The following is a 23933-nucleotide window of genomic DNA, read 5'->3' as shown; positions in this document are numbered from 1 at the left end:
TTTCTTTCTTTCTTTCTTTCTTTCTTTCTTTCTTTCTCTCTCTCTCTCTCTCTCTCTCTCCTTCCTTCCTTCCTTCCTTCCTTCCTTCCTTCCTTCCCTCCCTCCCTCCCTCCCTCTCTCTCTCTCTCTCTCTCTCTTTCTTTCTTTCTTTCTTTCTTTCTTTCTTTCTTTCTTTCTTTCTCTCTCTCTCTCTCTCTTTCTTTTTCTTTCTTTCTTTCTTTCTTCTTTCATATGTATTTTATGTATTTGAAGGACAGAGTTACACACTCACACGGGGAGGGAGAGGGAGAGGGAGAGGGAGAGGGAGAGGGAGAGGGAGAGGGAGAGGGAGAGGGAGACTTTCCCATCCAGGAGCCAGGAGCTTCATCTGGGTCTCCCGGGGTCCAAGAACTTGGGCCATCTTCTGCTGCTTTTCCCAGGCCGTTAGCAGGGAGCTGGACGGGCAGTGGAGCAGCTGCGACATGAGCCTATATGGGATGCTGGCGCCACAGGCAGTGGATCTTATCCCCTGTGCCACAACAGCAGCCCTCCCCTGTCCTTTCTTAGTGTTTACTCTCTGTTGCTCAGCTTCTTCTGACGTGACTCATGGGAGAATTAATTCTATCCGGGAGATGAAATCCCATCCCCAAAACACAGAACTCCCCTTACTCTTTCAGGATCATACTCAAATTCATATCACATAGTAATTAATAACAGTACCATTGGGCTAGTGGAATTCCACATATTTCTCCATATAAAATCATATATTACAACATTGAGTTCATTGATAGTAGTGATATTCCCTGAAAATAGTTTAGTAATTCTGTTTTGACTTAAAGTTTGGATTTTTTTCAGCCACGCGAATTCTCTCAGTATATAGAAATGCATGTTGTAGTCGAAAAGAATTTGGTAAGTATATTACTTGTCTTATATCACTTAACATTTGCAATAAAGTTTTATGGAAGTAATTTGGAATGAATTTTTGACCGAGGAAAATTAATGCTAGTTATGCCTTTGCTATGCTGTGATGCATTTTAAATTATTAAGTATCATTAATGAATTGGGGAATCACATTTCTATAAATGTTTATTTATTTTATAAATAATAATATAAATACAAATGTATGCTACCCTTCAATAGTTTTTAGATGGCCTTACAATCGTTATAAAAACTTATTATATGTACTTAATAAGTTTTAAGATTTTTAAAAACAATGCCTCCCACTATATTATTTAAAGAGAAAATAAGAGTTTCTCAATGATAAAATTTTCTGTTATGCAGGAAAACAGTGGTTTATATTGGGGACAGAGGAGAAGGTTAGCATTTCCTGGTACTACAATTATATGACATGTAGAACTCATGAAATAGTCTTATTATTTTGACCCATAGTTTTTTTTCTGTAGCTTCTGGGCAAATTCCTAACTTTATCATTGAAAATATATAAAGTTTTCGTACCATATTTTGGAATTTCACAGTGTGCACATGGATACTCATATTCAGAGCTTCCTGTTTCATTGATGCAAAATCTTCTTTGACTCTGTGCTAATGATATTAAAATTTTATTTCAATATTTCAACTCTCTATTTCTGTTCTTAACAGCAGTATATGAGAGTCACAATCACTTTACTTCCTTGCTAGCACCTGTTTTTGTGTGTGTTCTTCTGAAAATGATTTGATGGTAAAGTGGTCTCTTGTCTGTCTGGGATCGATAGGTGAATTTCTAATTGTTTGGGCAGGGCCTAGAGTTCTGTGAAGCAGCTCCGAACAGAGTCTAGTATTAAGTTGTTAACTGTAAAGGTCATCATTGAATTCTGGATCTTGTTACTCGGGGTCTTGGGTCACCAGCCTGACCCTTACACTACTCCTTTAATATAATGAGTTAATCTTTAATAAGGAGTCTCCCATCAGGGAAAGTTCCAGGACCAGATGGCTTTACAGTTGGATTCTACAAAACATTTAAAGAGGAAACTAACTCCGATATTTTTCGCACCATTCCAAAATACTGAATAGGATGGAACTCTGCCAAACACTTTTGACTAGGCCAGCATTACTCTCATCCACAACTGTAACAAATAAACAACACAAAAAGAAAACCACAGACCTATATTCTTGATGAACACAGATGCAAAAATTTTCAGCAAAATACTAGCAAACTGAATCCAAAAAGATCATATATCAAGATCAAGTGGGGTTTATCCCAGAGATACAAGGGTGGCTCAACATTTGCAAATCAATAAATGTCATAAATCACATCAACAGAATGAAGAACAAAAACCATATGACCATCTCGAAAGGTGTTGAGAAAGCATTTTATAAGACATAACTTCCCTTCATGATAAAAATCCTCCACAAATTAGGTGTAGAAGGAACATTTCTCAAAATTGTAGGGACTATATATCACAAACCAACAGTCAATATTGTACTGACTGAGGAAAAGCTGCAAGCATTTCCCCTCAGATCTAGAAAAACAGAAGGGTGTCTACTTTCTCCACTCTTATTCACTATAGTATGGAAGTATTAGAAAAAATTGGGAGGAGAAAGAAATAAAGACATCAAAATTATAAAGGAGGAAATAAAAATATCCATGTTTGCAGATGACATGATGTTGTACATGGAAAAAACTAAACACTCCGCCAAAAAGCTGTTAAAACTGAAAAACCACTTCAGTAAAGTTGCAGGTTAAAAGTAAACATACAGAAACCGTAGCTTTTTTATATGCTAGTGATTAACTAGTTGGGAGAGAAATCAAGAAAGAAACCCCATTCACAATAACCACCAAAAAATCAGATATGTAGGAAAAATTTAATCAAACAAGTGAACGATCTCTACAATGAAATGTATAAAACATTGATGAAAAAAATCTTCAAGGACACAAAAAAATGGAGATGTATTCCTTGTTCATGGATTGGAAGAATTAATATCATTAAAATATCTGCACTGCCTAAAGCCATCTATGGATTCAATGCAATCCCTGTCAAAATAACAGTGACAGTCTTCACAGAATTTTTTTTAAAAAATCATAAAATTTGTATGAAAGCAAAAAGACTCAGAATGGCCTAAATGCTCCAGAGCAAAAAAAAAAAAATTACAAAGTTGTAGTAATTAAAACAGCATGGTAGGGGTCAGCACTGTGGCGTAGTAGGCTAAGCCTCCACCTGTGGTGCTGGCATCCCATATGGGCACTGGTTTGTGTCCCGGCTGCTCCTCTTTCAATTCAGTTCTCCGCTATGGCCTAGAATAGCAGTGAAAGATTGCCCAAGTGTTTGGGCCCCTGCACCCATATGGGAGACCTGGAAGAAACTCCTGGCTCCTGGCTTCAGATCAGCTCAGTTCCAGGCCTTGTGGCCATTTGGGGAGTGAGCTAGCAGATGGAAGACCTTTCTCTCTCTCCTTCTCTTCGTAACTCTACCTCTCAAAAATAAATAAAATCTTAAAAAAAAAAATCAGCATGGTACTAGCATGAAAAACTGATATATGGATAATTAGAATACAGAAGAAATCCCAGAAATTAATCTACCTATAGACAACTAATTGACTTTGACAAAACTGCCCAGACCATACATTAGAGAAAGGATAGTCTTTTAGTAAATGATGCTAGCAAAACTGGATGCATGTATGTGGAAGAATGACATTAGATCCCTACCTCTCACTGTGTACAAAAGTCAACTCAAGATGGATCAAAGATCTAAATTTAAGACCTGAGACTATGAAGTTGCTGAGAAACAATGTAGGGGAAATACTCTAAGATATTGGTATTGATGATGACTTCTGGGATAAGACCCTCAAAACACAGGCAACAAAAGCAAAACTTGACAAATGGGATTATATCAAACTCAGAAGTTTCTGCACATCAAAGGCAACAATCAATAGAATGAAGAAACATCCAAAAGATGGGAAAAAATACTTGCAAGATACCTATGTGACAAATGATTGATATCTAAGATATATCAGTGGGGCCGGCGCTGTGGCATAGCAGGTAAAGCTGCCACCTGCAGGGCTGGCATCCCATATGGGCACCGGTTCAAGTCCCAGCCGCTCTACTTCCAATCTAACTCTCTGCTATGGCCTGGGAAAGCAGTGGAAGATGGCTCAAGTCCTTGGGCCCCTGCACCCACATGGGAGACCTGGAGGATGCTCCTGGCTCCTGGTTTTGGATCAGTGCAGCTCCAGCCGTTGTGGCCATCTGGGGAGTGAACCAGCAAATGGAAGATATCTCTCTCTCTCTCTCTCTCTCTCTCTCTCTGCCTCTCTGTAACTCTGCCTTTCAAATAAAACAAATAAATCTTTAAAAAATAAAATAAAATATATCAGTAACTCAAAACCTCAACAGCAACAACAACCACCAATCCAGTTAGGAAACTGGTAAAGGACCTCAATAGACAGTACTGAAAATAAGAAACACAAATGACCAACAAATATATGAACAACTACACAACATTACTAGCCATCAGGGAAATGCAAATCAAAACCACAATGAAGTATCAACTCACCCCTGTCAGAATGGCTATTATCCAAAAGATAGAGTAACAAACACTGGCGAGGATGTGGTAAGAATATAAATTAGTACAGCCACTGTGGAAAACAGTCTGGAGATTTCTTTAAACACTAGAAATAGACTTAGCATCCAGCAATCACAGTACTGGGTATAAACCCAAAAGAATGAACAGATGGTATTAAAGGGGTGCTTGGACCACCATGTTTATAGTAGCACTTTTCACAATAGCCAAAATATGGAATCAACCAATTTGTCCATCATCAGATGAATGGATAAAGAAAAAGTAGTATGTATCTACAAGGGAATATTACTCAGCCAAAAAAAATGAAATTCTAGTGGCCAGTGCTGTGGCATAGTGGGTAAAGCCGTTGCCTGCATTGTGGGCATCCCATATAGGTGCCGGTTCAAGTTCTGGCCGCTCCTCTTCCAATCCAACTCTCTGCTGTGGCATGGGAGAGTGGTAGAAGATGGCCCAAGTCCCAGGGCCCCTGCACCTGCGTGGGAGACCTGGAAGAAGCTCCTGGCTCCTGGCTTCAGATCGTCTCAGCTCTGGGGAGTGAAGCAGCTGTTGGAAGACCTCTCTATCTCTCTCCGCCTCTGCCTCTATGTAACTCTGCCTTTCAAATAAATAAATCTTTAAAAAGTGAAATTCTATTGTTTGCATGAAAATGGTTACAACTAGAAGACAAGATGTTGAGTGAAATAAGCCAGACACAGAAAGACAAATTCTGCATGTTCTTCCTTATATGTGGGAGCTAAAATTTAAAAAATAAAATAAAAAGAAAAGAAAAAAGTACCTGTGTGTATCAGTTTTGAGTAAATATTGTGTTTTGTCAAACTTCATTTTGAATCTGTTTTGGGCAAATTGTCAGGATTAAATACTGCTGTATTTTCTATTTTTATTTGATTTTATATCTATATCCTATATTCAGGCTAATATCATTTATTAGCTTTAATAGCTTTTAGTGGATCTCTTGGGATTTTCTACATGCGAATCTGTTTGTTGACAAAGAATTTAATTTACTTTGTTTACTGAATGGATTCATAATATCTTTTTTCCTTGAGTAAATGCTTTGACTAGAACCAGAAAGGCAGAATTGATGCAATGAGAACATCTTGTCATTATCTAACTCCTGAGAAAAGGGAAAAATGTTTGTCCTTTTGCTATTAAGAAGGAGTTGCCAGTGTGTTTTTCATAGATGCCCTTTATCAGGCTGAGGAAGTTATTCATTATCCCTGGTTCATTGAATGCTTTGTCATGGATAGGTGTTATATTTCGGCAGGTGCTTTTTCTGTTCCTATTGGCAGGATTAGGTGGCTTTGGTACTTTGCGACATGTTGTATTGTATTAATTGGTTTCCAGATGTTAAGGCAGCTTTGTATTCCTGGGGCAAATCTCACTTAGTCAGGATGTATAGCCTTCTTTTATATGTCACATAATTTGGATTATTAGTATTTTGCAGAGTTTTTAGCACTTATATTAATGAGACATAACATGTTGGAATTCTATTTTATTTTGATGTCTTTTCTAACTCTTCATTGAATTAGTTAGAAACTGTGTCATGCTGTTTTCTAGAAAAATTTTGAAAATTTTTCTGAAAAATATGAAGAATCGGTGTTATTCTTTACATGTTTGCTAGAACTGACCAATCATATAATATTTCTTTGTGAGGATTTTCTAAATTACAACCTCAATCTAGTTTCAAAAATTGCTTCATCTACTTGAAAGTGAGAGAGAGAAATAAAGTGAGAGGGGGAGGGGAAGGGAAGGAGAGAGCAAGATATCTTTCATCCATTGGTTCATTCCCCAAATGTCCACAACAGCCAGGGCTGCACCAGGCTGAAGCCCAGAGCCTGGAGCTCCGTCTGGGTCTCCCATGTGGGTAGCCAGGACCCAAGCACTTAGGTCATCATCGTGTGCCTCCGGGGTACATTCAACATGAAGCTGAATCCTCCCGTTTTTCCTATTTTTATGTCTTTTTACTGTGGCAAAATATAAAGAACGAAGTTTACTATTTTAACCATTTGTAATAAATCTGTTTGCATGAAGTGCAGTCACATCATTGTACAAACATCGCTACCATCCACCTAGACAACTTTTTCATCTTCCCAAATGGAGACTCCATCCCCATTAAATAATAATTCCCTTTCCCTCACCATCCCACTTCCTAGGGAGACAGCCATTCTACTTTCTCTACCTATGAAGTTGACTGCTCTAACTATCTCATATAAGTGTAATCAATCAATATAGTATTTTGTGTACATGTGACTATTTTGTTTTTCTTAGCACTAAGTTCTCAAGTTTTATCTGCGTTGTAGCAGACGTCTGAATTTTCTTTTTTGGGTCAAATGCTTCATTGTATGGATATAATAACATTCTGTTTATCCATCCATTCATCGATAATCAATAGACACTTTTTTTTAACACTTTTTGGCTGTTATCATACAAATATGTCTTTGGTCCTTGTGTGTTGTTCTTTTGCATCTATGCCCAGAAGTGGGAAAACTAGGTTATATGGCAATTCTATTTCTAATTTTTTGAAAGGAATTACCATACTGTTTTCCACAGTGGTTAGACCATTTTTCATTCCTACCAGCTGTGCACAAAGGTTCCCGTTTCTCTACATCCCTACCAACACTAGCTGTTTTTCTCACGGTCTTTGAGAACACTGCATAGTACATTTAGAATCCTGCCCTGCCTGGCACTATGTCAGAAAGCGCCTGGCCCTAGTTCTGAGCAGGCGCCCAGGGCCACAGTGGAACCCACCCACCCGGTCCGCCCCAAGGACTGTTCTGCTTGTAGTTGAAGAGAAAGGAAGCCGCCTTCTTTGGGTTTAATTTGCTCTTTCACACCAGTTGTCTGAAGGGTCAGATTAGGTTAATGACTTCGGATGCTTCTTGTTTTTAAAATATTTTTACTTCCTGTTATAAATTTCCCACTCTACCTGAGTGACATTATTTGTATCACATTGTGTTTTGATTAATTGTACTTCCTAAGGCCTCCTATGATTCATTCTTTGGTTGCTGGTTGTTTATAATTAGCTCTCCAATTCCACATATGTGGAATTTCCTAAAGTGTTCTTGGGTGTTGATTGTAGCTTAATTCCACTGTGGTCAGAAGGCATACTTTGTAATTTTTTTAAAAGATTTTATTTATTTATTTGAGAGGTAGAATTACAGACAGTGTGAGAAAGAGAGAGAGAGAAAGGTTCACTCCCCAAATGGCCGCAACAGCCAGAATTGTGCTGATCCAAAGCCTGGAGCCAGGAGCTTCCTCCTGGTCTCCCATGCGGGTGAGGGCCCAAGCACTTGGGCCATCCTCCATTGCCTTCCTGGGCCACAGCAGAGAGCTGGACTGGAAGAGGAGCAACCAGGACTAGAACTCGGTGCCCATATGGGATGCCAGTGCCACAGGCAGAGAATTAACCTAGTGCGCCACAGTACCAGCCCCTAATTTGTACTTTTAAAAATGATTTTAACTGGGGTTTAGTGTTGTGGTGTAGTGAGTAAAACTGCCACCTGCGACACCAGCGTCCTGTAAGGGTGCCAGTTTGTGTCCTGGTTGTTCCACCTCCCATCCAGCTCTTTGCTAATGGCCTGGGAAAAGCAGTGGAAGATGGCCCATGTGGTTCACCCATGTGGGATGGATACCCAGTTGAAACTCCTGGCTCCTGACCTGCTTCTGAGGCCATCTGGGGAGTGAACCAGCAGATGGACAGAAGATCTCTCTCTCTCTGTCCCTCCTTCTCTAACTTTCAAAATAAATAAATACATATTTAAAAAGTGATTTGAACTGGATTTAAGCTTATCCTATGACCTACTTTATGCTGTATTTCTGGGTCATGTTCCATGGTCGTTTGCCTATCATTCTGTTTGGTTGTTAAATATCCAGTAGATATCTATTGGCTTAAAGTTTTGTTTTAGTCTTTAATATCTGTGTTGATTTTTTGGTCCAAGTACTCTATTATTGAAAATTGTATATATAAATCTCTAACTTACTAAGTTTTCTATTTGTCCCTTCAATTCTGTCCTTTTTCCTTTGTGAAACGTTTGGCTCTGTTCTTAGATACACGTGTCATTATAATTGTCACATCTTCCTCACAGACCTCTCAGTTCTCTTATTGTTGTTGTTAGTGTACTATATCTTTCCCATCATTTTATTTCGAAGAAATTTGTATCTTTGAATAGTATGGTCCCTGCAATTTATTCTTCTTGTCTGCTACATCAAGTCTGACAATCCCTGACATTTACTCGGATTATTTAATCCATTCTTATTTAACTCATTGCTTATATGTTTGTATTTATGTCTGCCATTTTGATTTGTTCTATGCTTTATGAACAAATTATTTTGTTCCTCTTCTTTGTCACACATGGAAATTTTCTAGTTCCTTATTTTTTAACTTAACTTTTATTTGAAGACAATTTATATTTATATGCAACTGTGAGAGTAGGAAGAAACCCTGCATACCCTTTAAAAAAAAGATTTGTTTATTTATTTGAAAGTCAGAGTTACACAGAGAGAGATGGAGAGGCAAAGAGGTCTTCCATTCACTGGTTCACTCCCCAATCGATTGCAACAGCGGAGCTGTGCTGATCCGAAGCCAGGAGCCAGGAGCTTCCTCCAGGTTTTCCCATGTGGGTGCAGGGGCACAAGGACATGGGCCATCTTCTACTGCTTTCCCAGGCCATACAGAGAGTTAGATCGGAAGTGGAGCAGCCAGGACCCGAACTGGCACCCATATGGGATGCTGGCACTGCAGGTGGCGGCTTTACCTGTTGTGCCACAGTGCAGGCCCCCCTGCATAGAGGCTTTAAACAAATTTCTCCAAGTCGCAATTCCCTAAAATACTACAGTACAATGTGATAGCCAGAAGACGGACATCGACAGTCAAGACCCAGAATCATTCCTTCACATTTGAGATCTATTGTGTTGCTTTGTAAAGCCACACCCACTTCCTCCTCAGTCCCCTTTCCCTGATCTCTGAAAACCACTATTCTGCTCTCCATTTGCATTTTTCTCATGTCCACCTTGTTACATAAATGGAGACACTTATATGCAGCATTTGGCGATCATCTGTTTTCACATAGTCATTCTAGACATTATTCAGCCTTAATTATTTGTTAAACAAAATTAAAGCAAATCCACCTGCCAACTTCTCTTGCTTCCAGAGAAACTGATGTAGTTGATTGGAGTATTTTAGGTTTTCAAGGTGATTGATATTGCTTCACTGGTTCTTGATTCACATCTCCTGTTATGCTAATCATGTATCGTCTGTCCTCTTTTTCAACATCCAAATTTTATCTTTGCAACTCACATGTAAGCACACATGTAAGCACACATGCACACACTTCTTACGAACCTTTATCCTTCAGTTATACAATTACTTGATTGTGGAATTATATCTTGATTTTAGTCTTTAATTTTTATATTTTCCATTTGTAATAGTGAATATCATATTTGTGTTGTAATAATAAAACGGTGTTTAAGAACTAAACTGCTAGAAATTTAAGCATTTCTTACTTGTTATATTACATTTTAAATACAATAACAATCATTAAATGTTAATGTTTATTTAGTTCTGAAAGGCAATTGTATTTTACAGTATAAACACATGGGTTCTGATACGGCTGTCGTCAGTCAAAAAATTTTCCAGTTGATTGGATTGACAAATGCTGTAAGTGTTTGCTTTTGTAGTACCTTTTTACTTGGTTGTGGTTCTGGAATAATTTCTGTACCTCATTTTCTTAAAAAAAAAAAAAAACAATTATTTTATTTGATAAAGCACTTCTTTTTTTCTTTTTTTTAAAATATTTATTTATTTATTTGAAAGTCAGAGTTACACAGAGAGAGGAGAGGCAGAGAGAGAGAGAGAGAGAGAGAGGTCTTCCATCCCCTGGTTCACTTCCCAATTGGCTGCAACAGCTGGAGCTACACCAATCTGAAACCAGGAACCAGGAGCTTTCTCTGGGTCTCCCATGCAGGTACAGGAGCCCAAGGACTTGGGCCATCCTCTACTGCTTTCCCAGGCCATAGCAGAGAGCTGGATTGGACGTGGAGCAGCTGGAACTAGAATCAGCACCGATATTGGGTGCTGGCGCTTCAGGCCAGGGCGTTAACCTGCTGCACCACATCACCAGCCCCACAGAGCACTTCCATCTACTGGTTTACTCCCAGAATGTCTTCAACAGCCAGGAACTAAATCCAGGTCTCCCATACGGGTGGACCCAATGGCTGGAGCCATCACCTGCTTTTCCCAGGGTGCACATTTGCAGGAAGCTGGGTTGGAAGCAGAGGCGGGACTCTGGATTGCAACCCTCCCATATGGGGTGCAGGCATCCCAGGCAGCACCTAGCCAGTGTGCCGAGTGCCTGCCCTGATCTTTCATGGATGCTCCGTCAATCACATGTTGGGTAATCTAGGGAAAACTGTTTCATTGTAAGTTTCAGTTTTCTTACCTGGAAATACAAATAATAATTATATACCCGTAGTTAAGTTATTTTAGGGATTCAATTAAATAAAGGATTTGCCATATAGCTGATTATGTACCAGCATTCAAAAATATTATATATTGCTTATACAGCTAGCAGCATTTATTACTTATTAATATACTTTAAAATACCCAATCCAAATTTACAGTTTAGTTAATATTTGTATAAATTCATTTTCATAGGTATATTATCAAATCTACTTAAAACCATGTTTGAACATTATTTTCTGTATGTGGTCTATTTTAGGTTTTCACTTCATTTAATATTACAATAATTCTATCTTCATTGGAGCTTTGGATAGATGAAAATAAAATTTCAACCACTGGAGATGCTAATGAATTACTATACAGATTTTTAAAATGGAAAAAATCTTATCTTGTTTTGCGTCCGCACGACGTGGCATTTTTACTTGTGTAAGCATAACTTGGCTCTCTTTCTCTCCGTCTCCTGATCTCTCTCTCTCTCTCTCTCTCTCTCACGCTCTCCTTCTCCCTCTTTTCCTTCTTCACCCCTTCCCTCCAGTCTGTCGGGTTTCCCCCAACACTTTGCCTTAAAAAAAGAAAGCGTAACTTGGAATTACTAAAGCTTATACAGAGAGCACATTCCAATCTGACCCAATGTCTGACAGCTAACAGGCATCTAGGGGGGAAAATGGCATTTTTTCTGACATACATCACGTGAATATTATTTTTCAAAACATCATTTATATCATTATTTATTGGCTTGTAGTTAAAGCTCACCCCTTCAATCTTATTGCTGTATGGCTTCTCTTCTTAGAGGATACACAACTCATTATATGTCCCTAACTATGCTTAAACATTGACAACATCTATTTGAGGAAGCCTATCTGAATTGTATGAATAGAGGAATTTAGCCTTCTTACTATGCTATTTATCATAAAACTTAAAAAAAAGAAATGGAAATTGTTTATTTTGATACCTCTAACATGATTTGGCCACACCATGCTGAAATTTTCAGTATGTAAGCTTACCCCTTTTAATAGGCTCTTTGTTTTTTCTTTTACTAATATTCAGAACTTATACATTCTACATGATAAAAATATTCATATATATAACTTAAATTTTAAAAAACATTTTTTGAGATAACATTTTTGAGATAGGATGTAAACTTGCATTATAATCAAAGAATATTGGCTCCATTAAATAAAAAATTCAACAAAGGAAAAGTGAAAAAAACCACAGTTCGGAAGGAAAATAGGCAAGGACCGTGCCCGACCATCTTAGGAAAAGATGGCTAACTTCTTTCCTATCAAGTAAGTTTTAAAATAGTCACAAAATCATTAAAACTACAGTAACATGTAGTTCCTGCATTTTTGCTGGAATATTTATTCAAAACCAAGTTTGACAACACACTGTATTTGCAGCAAAACTGGTACATTCAGGTATTTTTTTAAACTCCCACAACTTTTGGATTTTTTATGATTTGTATCCTCTGTCCCACACGCTTGCCCTTTCTTGCACAGCTTTGGCAGGCTGACTCTGGCTAGGGGGAACTTGAATCCACAACATTGGCTGCACTGCCTGAGCTTCCTGACTTCCAGGGGTTTTATTTATTTATATCATTTTTATCTGTGGGGCTTTACTCATTTTAGTTTTTGAAAAACTACATAAAACACCATATAAAATGAATCTCTGTTATGTTACAGAAGTCAAGATAAAAATCTACTGTCTATTATTTGTTTCTTACATTTCTTTTTATTATTTTCAAAAGAAGTGGGAACATTTAGTTACAACCTATGCTATGTTACACTAATACTAGGTGGAAATAGCTGTGAATTTAATAAGAACCAAACCAAAATCTGTTATGAAAATTCAGTACTGATTGTACTTTGTTTTATAAAATTGTATGATTCTGATCTGCTATTAAATTTCAGTTACAGAGAAATAGCAAAATATGTCGGTGCCACCTTCCAAGGGAAGATGTGTGATATCAACTATAGTGGTGGTGTTGCTCTGGTATGGTATGTTTTAGTTTACTTGACTAAAATGTGTAGCTAGAATGCATACAGTTAAATATGTCCTTATTTTATTGTATTAATAGATTTTAAAATCTGCATTATGTTAGGAACCTTTGTCTCTGCTACTTACAGAAGTGTTTCCTTTTTTTTTTTTTTTTTTTTTTTTTTTTTTTAAGATTTATTTGAAAGTCATGGTTGCAGAGGCAGAAGCAGAAAGAAAGGTCTTCCATCCACTGGTTCTCTCCCCAGATGGCTGCAATGGCTGGAGCTGGGCCGATCAGAAGCCAGGAGGCAGAAGCAGCTTCTTGGTTTCCCATGTGGGTGCAGGGTTCTAAGGACTTGGGCCATCTTCTGCTACTTTCCCAGGCACATTAGCAGGGAGCTGAATTGGAAGCAGAGCAACCGAGACTTGAACCAGCACCCATATGGGATGCTGACACTGCAAGCGGCAGATTTAACTGCTACGCCACAGCAATGGCCCTATACTGGCAGAAATGTTTAAACCCTAAGAAATCCTCACTGAGCTCAATATATATAAGATTTTACAATTCAACTTAGCCGTTTTAGGAAGTTATTAAGGTAGTGATTGATGTTTATCTTATTGGTCAAAACTCATCAATTTGTCATAGTCTAAACATTTAGTCATTTACTTATTTTAATTTAAAGTTTATATTTTATATAATAATTATGTACCTAACATAATTATGAACCAGGTTAAAATAAAACATTTGAAACCATACATTAAGTGCCTTAAGATGCTTTGTAGGATATAGGTGGAGAATACCAGAGTTAAATGTCCTTATTGACATTATTGACTTTAGCAGAAAATCTTACTGTATTTAAAACTAGTATGTTTTTGTTACAAGTAGTGACATATATATTATACTTCTGTATTATATACATATTATATATATTAACTTGTATATTACAAGTAGTGACTTGTAATGCTGTGATTATTCTGGCAAATAGAACTTGCTTTTTTTTTGCATAATTTGTGTGTGTGTACAGTACCTGCTGGTGTTTCAGAGAGGTAATACATGGTAAGCCTATTTCAATGAACAATGAACAAGTAAAGCCAAGCAAAGATATAAGGGGGATGAATCAATCGAATGAAGCAAAAATTTACCTTTAAAATTCATCAAGTCATCACTTGGGAAATGTGGCTTGTATCTGTGGGCAAGTGACTTACCTAGTCTCAAAAGGCAGAATTTGGTTGACTTAAACAATAACGAGCAACACTAAGAAACCGCAAGATTCTCACATGGAGTGTGACCTCCCCTGTTTACCAATCTTACGGTTTCTTAGTGTTTCTCATAAATTTTTGCTCCACAAAACCACCCCTCGCTGAAAGTTGGAATGTGAAACCACAGCCCAAGCAGTTTTAATTGAATAGAAGCAAGGTCTCATATGATTGACATATGATTTTTAAATTTTAAAATATTTAAATGAATGATAAAAATTGGATCTGCTCGAGGTATATACCAAAATGATTTTATATTATATAATATATATAGTGTAATGATTACCACAATCTAATTAAGACATCTCATTTGTGTGTGTGTGTGTGTGTGTGTGTGGTGAGAGCACTTAAAATCTGTTCTCTTGTCCAAATTCAAATAAGCAGTACAGTATGATCAACTATAGTCATTATAGCATACATTAAATCACCAGAACTTACTCATCTTACAACTGAAGAGTTGTGCCTCTCAACCAATATTTCCCTGATCTCTCAGCACCGGCCACCATAGTTCTACACTTAGCTTGTCTGAGTTTAGCTGTTTAGACTCTACAAATAAGCGAGATCCCACAGTATTTGTCCTTCTGTATTTGGCTTATTTAATTTAGCATAGCAAATGATTTTTGATGTCTGCACCTCTTCGCCCTGAGGCTCATCCACTCAAGTCTCCTTAAACTCACGAGGAACAACACATTAAGGCTGGGTCTTAATGATTTTAATGCATCACGTATTTATCTGTTGACCTCATCTACTTGGATATACGTTCATGAATGGAACTCTTTAGGCTAAGTAGTAAACATCCTCAAGAAAATTTCTCCAAAATAAAACATACTAAGTGACCCATCTACTTTAAGCAGAAGTATTAGTAGTTATAAAGCAGAAATTTCAAACAAAATAAAGTGTATGCTAACATAGAAAAAGACTGGTTGGAAACAGGCATGGAAATTATAATGATCATGCTGAATTTTCAAATACAGGATTGATACATTAATGTATAAATTATGGAATAGGAAAATCAGAATTAAGACCTCTCCCAGAAGACAGCAGAAAAGATTATGGGAAAGACAAAAGAAAAATTAAAAGAAATACATGATTGAAATAGAAATGGCAATGCAATGTCTAGGTATTAGAAGTAATGGAAATAAATATTTAAATGCCCAAGAAAATTGCTAAAAAAAAAAAAAAAAAAAAAAAAAGATAAATTTCACAGCATGACTTACCCAGACACTAACTCCAGCCGCCACCAGGTGAGCAAAGTGCTTATGCTAGGAAGCCCCTAGTGGAGTTTCACCTGGCCACCCAAGTGCTTCAGCATGTGAGGGGAGCTCAGAAGGGTGCGTAGAAAGTCAAAAAGAAGAGCTAAAGCTGCCATGAAACAATGAAATGAAAGTATCTCGTACAAAGAAAACTTGCTATGTTTCCAGGAAGGAAAAAGTAGGATAAGGAAGAAGTTTCTTAGCCAGAAAAGTCAGATTGGATACAAAAAGACTTTATCGTTCATATATAAAAGAAAAGTACTGTGAAGTTATAATTCATGTCTTCAAAAATTTAATTTGAATATGATACAATAAAAATATTTTCCAGCATATGAGATCTCATAAGCTTTGTCAAATACATTACTCACATTGAGAACACATTTATAGAAATCCCTTAAATCCATGAAAATCTATAAAGATTATACAAAGAAGAATGAATAAATTAATTTTGTCTTGATATGAAAAGTAGCTGGAACTAGATTAGGGGGAGGGAAGATAGATCAATATCAAACAAGAACTCGTATTCTGTGCTGATATGGAGAGAATTATGGGGGAGAGCGAAATGTCATGAAACAGGCCATGGGAATTGTCTTCTTAAGAAAAAAGTGATGCTCTTGGCAACCTCTAGAAAGATGTTGAAGCAAATGATAAGTATTGTATCCAACCCTGAAATCCTGTCGTAACCTTTCTTTATTAATGCATGCCTAGTCTCTCAAATGCTCTTTCAATTTCTTTTAACTTCTTATGGGTTCTCTCATTAATTAATGAGTAGAATAAACTGCAGAACGAAGAAGCACCTATTAAAATCTGACTCCTGAAATGAGAGACTAAAAGTTTTTCCAAAACTTAGACACATTTATAAAAATGTAATTACAAAATATAAAATGTAACTATAAAATCTAAAAATATAATGACAAAGGTAATCATGTGTTATACACCTTTATAAAAAGTAATCATTTGTTTCCTCAACAAATACCTACTTGTTTGTCACCTTCTGGTGTTTGGCACACAGGGAGCCTTGATAAATGCTACCTGCTCTATTTGACAGCTATTTTCTTCATCATGTGTAGTGCTCCAGAAGAAATTTGTCTTCTGTGCTATAATTCTTGCCATGACATAATTTTTTCACAACAATCCAGTGTTGGATGGCATTTGATGCAGTAGTTAAGAAAGACAGTCCTTTGGTGGCCTGCGTCCCATATATCAGAGCGCCTGGATTCAAGTCTTGGCTCTGCTTCTGTTCCAGATTCCCACCAATGTAAACCCTGGCAGGCAACTGTGATGGTTCAAGTCCTTGAGCCCCTGCCACCCACATGGGAAACCGGGATGGAGTTCTGGGCTCCTGGCTTCACACTGGCTAGGTGCCATTTTGGGGACTGAACCAACAGATGGGAGATAGTTCTCTCTCTCCCTCCCTGTCTCTCTTGAATATGAAAATAAAGATATTTTAAAGTCTTGGCTCTTACTAAAATTTAATTAAAAATCCAGTGTGAAATATAATTCTGCTTTTGGCTCACTTTTCAAGATTACTTCAAAAAGTTCATAAAAATTAGAATTAAAAGTTTTCTTTATTTTTTTTTGAAAGGCAGGGAGAGAGAGAGAGAGAGAGAGAGAGAGAGAGAGAGAGAAATCTCCCATCTGCTGCTTCATGCTTCATTTCCCAAATTCCTACAACAGCTGGGTCTGTGCCAGGTTAGAGACAGGAGCCAGGAACTCCATCTGGATGTCTCATGTAGATGACAGGGTCTCAGCTACTTCACCCATCACCAGCTGTCTCCCAGAATCTGCGTTAACAGGAACTAGAATCAGGAGGAGAGCCAGGACTCAAACCTATGTACTCCAAATATAGGCTGTGGTTATTCCAAGCAACATTTTTAATCACTACACAAAATGCTCACTCCATAAAAAGTTTGATAAGTTTATTTTGGTCCAAAGCGTTCTTGAAATGCGTGCATTGTTTTTTTAACACCCATTTTCCATGAACTTTTTAAGAGCCTTCATATTTTCACAGCAGACCGTAATAACAATATCTTGTAGGAAATTCTCATATTCCAGCCCAAATCTTTTTCAAACTCAACTGCTATGGAGAGAACCAGGACTCAAACTCATGCACTTCAGTATAGGATGTGGTGTCACAGGCAGCCATGGACAGAATTGTCTCCCCCAAGACACTGGAGACAGCACTTTCCATGTGCACACAGAAAAAAGTTATGGGAGCAGCACATAAAATAGGTAGTCTTCTACAATTTAGAAAGGAACCACCTCACCAGAAACCAACCTTTCTGACGTCTCCACTTTGGACTTACAGAACTGTGAGAAGATAAATTTCTGTTCCTTAAGCCACTAGTCTTTGGGGTCTTATATATAGGCAGCCCAAGATGGCAAATAGAAATGCAAAGCGAGACTGTCACAAATAGAATGTAGAGAAATGGTATCTCAGATATAAAACTGTTTTTTGATCCTATCATGCAATGAAAGGAAGGATCAGAACACATGTAAGTTCTAGTAAGAAGATAGGAAATATAGGAGAAAATGCACTTGAGGGGAAAAATATCTGCTTTTACACAAATGCCTGAAATGAAACTTATTGGATGCTTTATTTCCATCTTGCTAAGCTATAGATAGTAACAGGAAACAGGAGAGAGAGAGAGAGAGAGAGAGAGAGAGAGAGAGAGGAAAATGAACATGGTACACTGATTGGGGTGGGCATTGTGGTGCAGCAGGTTAAGTTGCCACTTGGGATGCCCATATCAGAGTACCTGCTTTGAGTCCCAGCTACTTTGCTTCAGATTCAGCTTCCTGCCTGTGTGCACACTGGGAAGTAGTAGGTGATGGCTCAAATACTTGGGTCACTATCACCCATGTGGCATTCTGGGCTCCTGGCCTTGGCCTTGCCTAGTCCAGGCTGTCAGAGGAATTTGGGCAGAGGATCTCTCTGTCTCTGTCTGTCTGTCTGTCTGTCTCTCTCTCTCTCTGCCTTTAAATTCAATGAAAATAGAAAAACCATCTAAACATTTTCTATAATAATATCACTTTCACAAAAAGAAATGATATAGGTATTTTAGTTTTGAAAAATGTAGTTCAAACAACTGTAGAAAGTCAGCATTTATTTATTTATTTATTTGAAAGGCAGAGTTACACAGAGAGAGATCAGTCTTCCATCCACTGGTTCACTCCCCAAATGGCTGCAATGGCCAGGCTGAAGCAGGAACCAGGAGCTTCCTCCAGGTTTTCCATATGGGTGCCAAGGTCCAAGCACTTGATCCATCTTCTGCTCTTCTCTCAGGTCCGTTAGCAGGCAGCTGGATTGGAAGTGGAGCAACCAGGACTTGAACTGGTACCCATAAGGGATGCCAGCATTGCAGGTGGCAGCTTTACCAGCTATGCCACAGAGCCAGCCATAGCATTCTTTTCTTTTTTAAAAAATTTAAATATTTATTTTGAAAGAGTTACAGAGAGAGGAAGAGAGATCTCCATCCACTGGCTCATTCCCCAGGTGGCCAAAATGGCCAGGGCTGGACCAAGCTGAAGCCAGGAGCTAGGAGCTTCTTCCAGTTTTTTCATGTGGATGCAAGGGCCCAGGCACTTGGACCATCTTCCACTGCTTTCCTAAGCCATGAGCAGGGAGCTGGATCAGAAGTGGAGCAGCTGGGACAAGAGCTGGAGCCCATACGGGATGCCAGTGTCATATACAACACTACCCACTACACCCCACCACTAACCCTGAAGTCGGCATTCTTATTATCAGACAATTATTACCATAATGTAAATAAATTCAGTGGGCTAATGTATGAATTTAAAAACCGTTTATTCATACAGACCTTGGCTATAGCAGTAAAGATACCACTTGTGAGCCTGTACCTGGGTTCAAGTCTCAACCCTGCTCCCAGTTCAACTGTTGTTATATATACATATTGTTAACAAGTTACTAGCACAACTTTTTGTTGGTGTGAAGCTACTAAATGAGTCATCCATTTATATTTTAGTAAAATTTCATTTTCTTTTTTAAAAAATTTTATTTAAGTTATACAAGTTTCATGTATTTTGTACATACAGTTTTAGGGTCATAGTTGATACTTCCTTCCCTCCCACCCATGCTTCAACCCTTCTTCCTGCCCCCTCTCCGATTCCCACTCTTAATTTTTACAGAGATCTACCTTCAGTTTGCTTAATGATCATAAGGTTAACCCTATACTAAGTAAAAGAGTTCAACACATAGTATGAAGAAAACAACACTGTTCCTCAACAGAAGAGACAAGGGCTGTAAACAATCATCAAATCTCAATATGTCCATTTCACTCTAATACATTACATTTTAGGTACTCTACTGGATGCCCCAGATCAGGGAAAGCATATAATATCTGTCTCGTTGGGAATGGCTTATTGCATCCATATTTTTGGATTTTTTAACAGCTGAGTGCTACTCCATAGTGTATGTATGCCGTAATTTATTTATCCAGTTTTCAGTTGCTGGACATCTGGGTTGATTCCATATCTTAGCTATTGTGAATTGACTGCAATGGACATGGGGGCACAGATAACTACCATACGATCCGGCCATCCTACTCCTGGGAATTTAAAACTTGAGTTTCTATTTTTCTTGTATTTGTAATAATACCTATAACAAATTAAGTTAGGTAACATAGATGACATTTCTGTGGATAACAGATGCCTCTATTCCATTTTATTATATACCATTTTATTAATTACTTTGTTCTCCCAGTAAATAAAATGCCTCCCATAATGTGTGCACGTCCATTTGTTTTGTTTCAGCATCCTAAAACCATAAGTCTGGAATCACTTGCAATTATTTTAGCTCAGTTACTGAGCCTTAGTATGGGGATAGCCTATGATGACATTAACAAGTGCAAGTGCCCAGGATCTGTCTGCATAATGAACCCAGAAGCAATGTAAGATGCTTGATTTTTATACTTATGCAGTTTATATTGAGATAATTTTGGTATATTTATTTTAAGAAAGTTTCAGCTGTTAAATAATGGCCAAATATCTATTACAACTGATGACCTCAGACCAAAATCTAAATTCCAGTGACCATGCTTCATTTCTATGTAAATATCGCTTGTTATCAAATGTCACGCCTGGAGTAGATGTGGCCTCGCATGTAAGATGCCTGCACCCACATCAGAGTACCTAGCTTCGACTCCCACTCCCACTTCTGACTCCAACTTTCCACCAGTGAAGACTCTGGGAGGCAGCAGTGTTGGTCCAAGGAAGTGAGCTCCTACCACCAACATGGGAGGTCTAGATTGTGTTCCTGTCTTCTGGCTTCAGCCCCAGCCCGGCTCTGGCCATTTCATGTCTTTGGGGAGTGAATCAGCAGATGGGAGTGCTCTGTTTCTCTCTCTCTTTCCCTCCCTCTCAAATTAAAAAAAAAAAAAAAAAAAAGAAGTCACATTCGCTCTCTCATATGGAAACTACATCTACCACTGAAATCTGTGTGTGAATATATATATATATACACATATGATATAATACTTTTTAAAAATATTTATTTATTTATTTGAAAGAATTACACAGAGAGGAGAGGTAGAGAGAGAGAGAGAGAGAGAGAGAGAGAGAGAGAGAGGGCTTCCATCTGTTGGTTCACTCCCCAATTGGCTGCAACAGCCGGAGCTATGCTGATCCAAAGCCAGGAGCCAGGAGCTTCTTCTGGGTCTCCCACGTGGGTGCAGGGGCCCCAGGACTTGGGCCATCTTCTACTGCTTTCCCAGGCCACAGCAGAGAGCTGGATTGGAAGAGGAGCAGCCAGGACTAGAACCGGTGTCCATATGGGATGCTGGTGCTTCAGGCCAGGGCGTTAACCCACTGCACCACAGCACTGGCCCTATGATATAATACTTTTAACAAGGAAATGTAACCTGTAAGTACAGAACCCAAACTGGTACTCATTTGATTTGATTGTCCAGAATCCACATTCTAAAATACCATGCTATCTTTTGTGGTGGCCAGGGTTTGGGGGAGAGGCATTAAGAGTTTAGGGAATTTAAAGTTAAGGCATCTAGGAGATGAGTCCACAAAGAAACACAAAGTAAAAGATCAGATATTAGATTCTGGAGTCAGATGATAAGTTTGAATTTGAGATACAGACATCTGAGCTGTCAGATGTGATATTTAAAACTTGAGAGCTGAATAAAATTGTCTATGAATAAATAAAGAAAGAAAGGAAAAGCCTGGTCCCTTTTATTAATATAGGGGTATTCCAACATTTAGAAGTGATAACAGGAAAAGGAAGGACCAAATGAAGCCCTTTTAAGGGAGGGGCTAACACGAGAGCAGTGTCATGAATAAGCACAGTGTAAGAGTTAATGACTGGTACTGCGTAGTTATGCCTATGAAATATTCAATATAAACGCTTGCAAGGTGGACTTTCTGTGCCCATGGAATGAACATCTTGACAGTGGGGAAACTGAGCAGTAGTTTTGTTATGGATTGCAACTACATAGTTTTATTCTGAACATAGGCCATTTATGGAAATACATATATAAAAATTGAAGTTTGATGTGTTTTTAGTCACTCCAGCGGCGTGAAGATCTTTAGTAACTGCAGCATCGAAGATTTTTCACGTTTTATTTCAAAGCAGAAGTCCCAGTGTCTTCAAAATCTGCCACGCTTAGAGCCATTTTACAAGCAGGATGCCGTTTGTGGTAACTCAATAGTGGAAGCAGGAGAAATGTGTGACTGTGGGACAGCAGAGGTTCGTGCTAATTTGAAGGAATATTTGCCACAATTGCATCAGAAATTGTTAGTCTTTGTCGTGTTGTACTTTCCTTGCTTTTCATTTGTCAAATTCACTTTCCTGTGAGGGATATAGGTATCACAACAAACCAATTGCCATTCTATATTGTACAGACTCCGTGATTTGTAAATTACAAGTAATTTGATTTTTCACTCCAGCTTTATTGTATGTATTTATTGTGTACAACTTGATGAATTAATGAATGTATATGTTGCTCAATATTTGCCACCATCAGGGTAAGTAACATATCTGTAAACTCAGTGCCTTCTTTCTAAATTTTCTTGGTGAGAACACTTCGTATCTTGGCAAATTTCAAGAATACACCAAGTATCATTAACTCTAGTGACATTATTGTACCAGGTCTCCAGAACTTCTTCATCCTGCACAACTTGCATAATTCCCACTTAGTGCTCTGAGTGGTCACGCTCCCATTTCTTCCTCCTTCCTGGACCCGATAACGAACGACCTTCTACCCTGTCATATGGGTAGACTTCAAGGTCATTAATCCTATAACTGAGTTGGCCAAGGTTTGCTCTCTTCCACTTAGTGTTTTGCTTCATGGTATTTCTTTTTAACTTAAAAATCTTCTGGCAGTCAGAAAAATAGATGAAAAGCTTTCACTGTGCCCCAAGAAAATATAGGAAACACACTTTAATTCGGGTCAGTATTTAAGTCAGAAATATTTGGAACATATGCAATGAAGCTTGTTTTTGCAAACAGCAGAAATTTTAAATAAAGCTGATGTACCAAAGGAATCTGAGTGAATAGAGATGAAGGTAATGAAATGAGAAATGGAGTGGGGGGGGGGCACTCGCAGTGGGTGCTGGAGGCCAGGAGAATCAAGATGTGAGCAGAGTTCAATCAGTCAATATTTTCTACTGCAGGGGCAAGGTCACAGGTGACTACCCTCCTGATTTAAAAGTGGGTTCTTAGATCGTAATAGGTGATAAATTTTTAAGAAATTCCCCACCATCTTGCTTGCTTTGTCTTGAATACAAACAGCATCTAAATCTCTACTAAATTTTGACAGTAGTGTGTCTTGTCTTAGCTCCATTAAATGTCATCTAATTGAACACTAAACCACTGTGATACAACTTTCTCCTCTAAGATTCCATATAGTTAGCAGTAGCAATGAATTTTACTCGGTGAAATAGCTGTGAAAAGTACTGAAAATTTAGTATTTCCTAGTGAATGTCTTGCTGGAACTCATATTGAGACTACTAAAATTCATGATTTATTTTTATGCAAATTAGTGACATTTTCCCCCAACTAATCCTACCTTAAATCTTGGGAATGAAGAAAAGCATGTGTGTCTGAACGCACTATCTATCCAGGCTTCTCCCTCCTTCCCTATCATAGTTCTATGACTATGATCACAGAACTTTTTAAAGCACCTTCACCTGACATAGAAGAATTATAGTATAAAATGGGGCAAAATAAAATATGAGCAAGTGATGTAAAGATGATCATTTCAATCTCCTTCAGAAATAATATCATATCTAGCCCTTCAGTAGAGAATTAAAGAAGCCTACAATATCCCATAAAATGTTGAGGTTTATAGTAGATTCAGAAGGATCAAGAAAGAGCAAGTCACTGCAATGAAATATTTAAAACATCATTTCTGTCTATTCCACATCATGTATTTAAGCATTTATTTGTCTGCAAGAACCAGAAATCTTCTCAATGTCTTAGCAATATTGAATTCCAGGGCTTCAGGGAATCCTATTACTGACACAGCCAGA

The 23933-nt window shown here is 38.0% G+C and overlaps 1 protein-coding gene across 3 annotated transcripts in view; it reads left to right on the top strand.

Annotated features, from left to right (window-relative positions):
- The window catches only part of ADAM2 (ADAM metallopeptidase domain 2), a 70350-nt gene that overhangs the window by 18343 nt on the left and 28074 nt on the right, over nt 1–23933 (top strand). For all 3 annotated transcript variants that reach the window (XR_016228168.1, XR_016228169.1, NM_001082677.1), the window contains 6 exon segments: nt 835–888; nt 10078–10149; nt 11210–11376; nt 12858–12939; nt 20208–20344; nt 21966–22149. Coding sequence is in view for 1 of the 3 variants with exons in the window: in NM_001082677.1 (NP_001076146.1) it covers nt 835–888; nt 10078–10149; nt 11210–11376; nt 12858–12939; nt 20208–20344; nt 21966–22149 (696 nt within the window). In the remaining 2 variants the exon portion in view is untranslated.

Source organism: Oryctolagus cuniculus, chromosome 2, assembly GCF_051225735.1.
Source record: "Oryctolagus cuniculus isolate XC-2025 breed Fujian yellow rabbit chromosome 2, ASM5122573v1, whole genome shotgun sequence".
Lineage (NCBI taxonomy): Eukaryota > Metazoa > Chordata > Mammalia > Lagomorpha > Leporidae > Oryctolagus > Oryctolagus cuniculus.
Note: the sequence above shows the minus strand (reverse complement) of the source record. Positions and strands in the feature narration are given on the sequence as shown.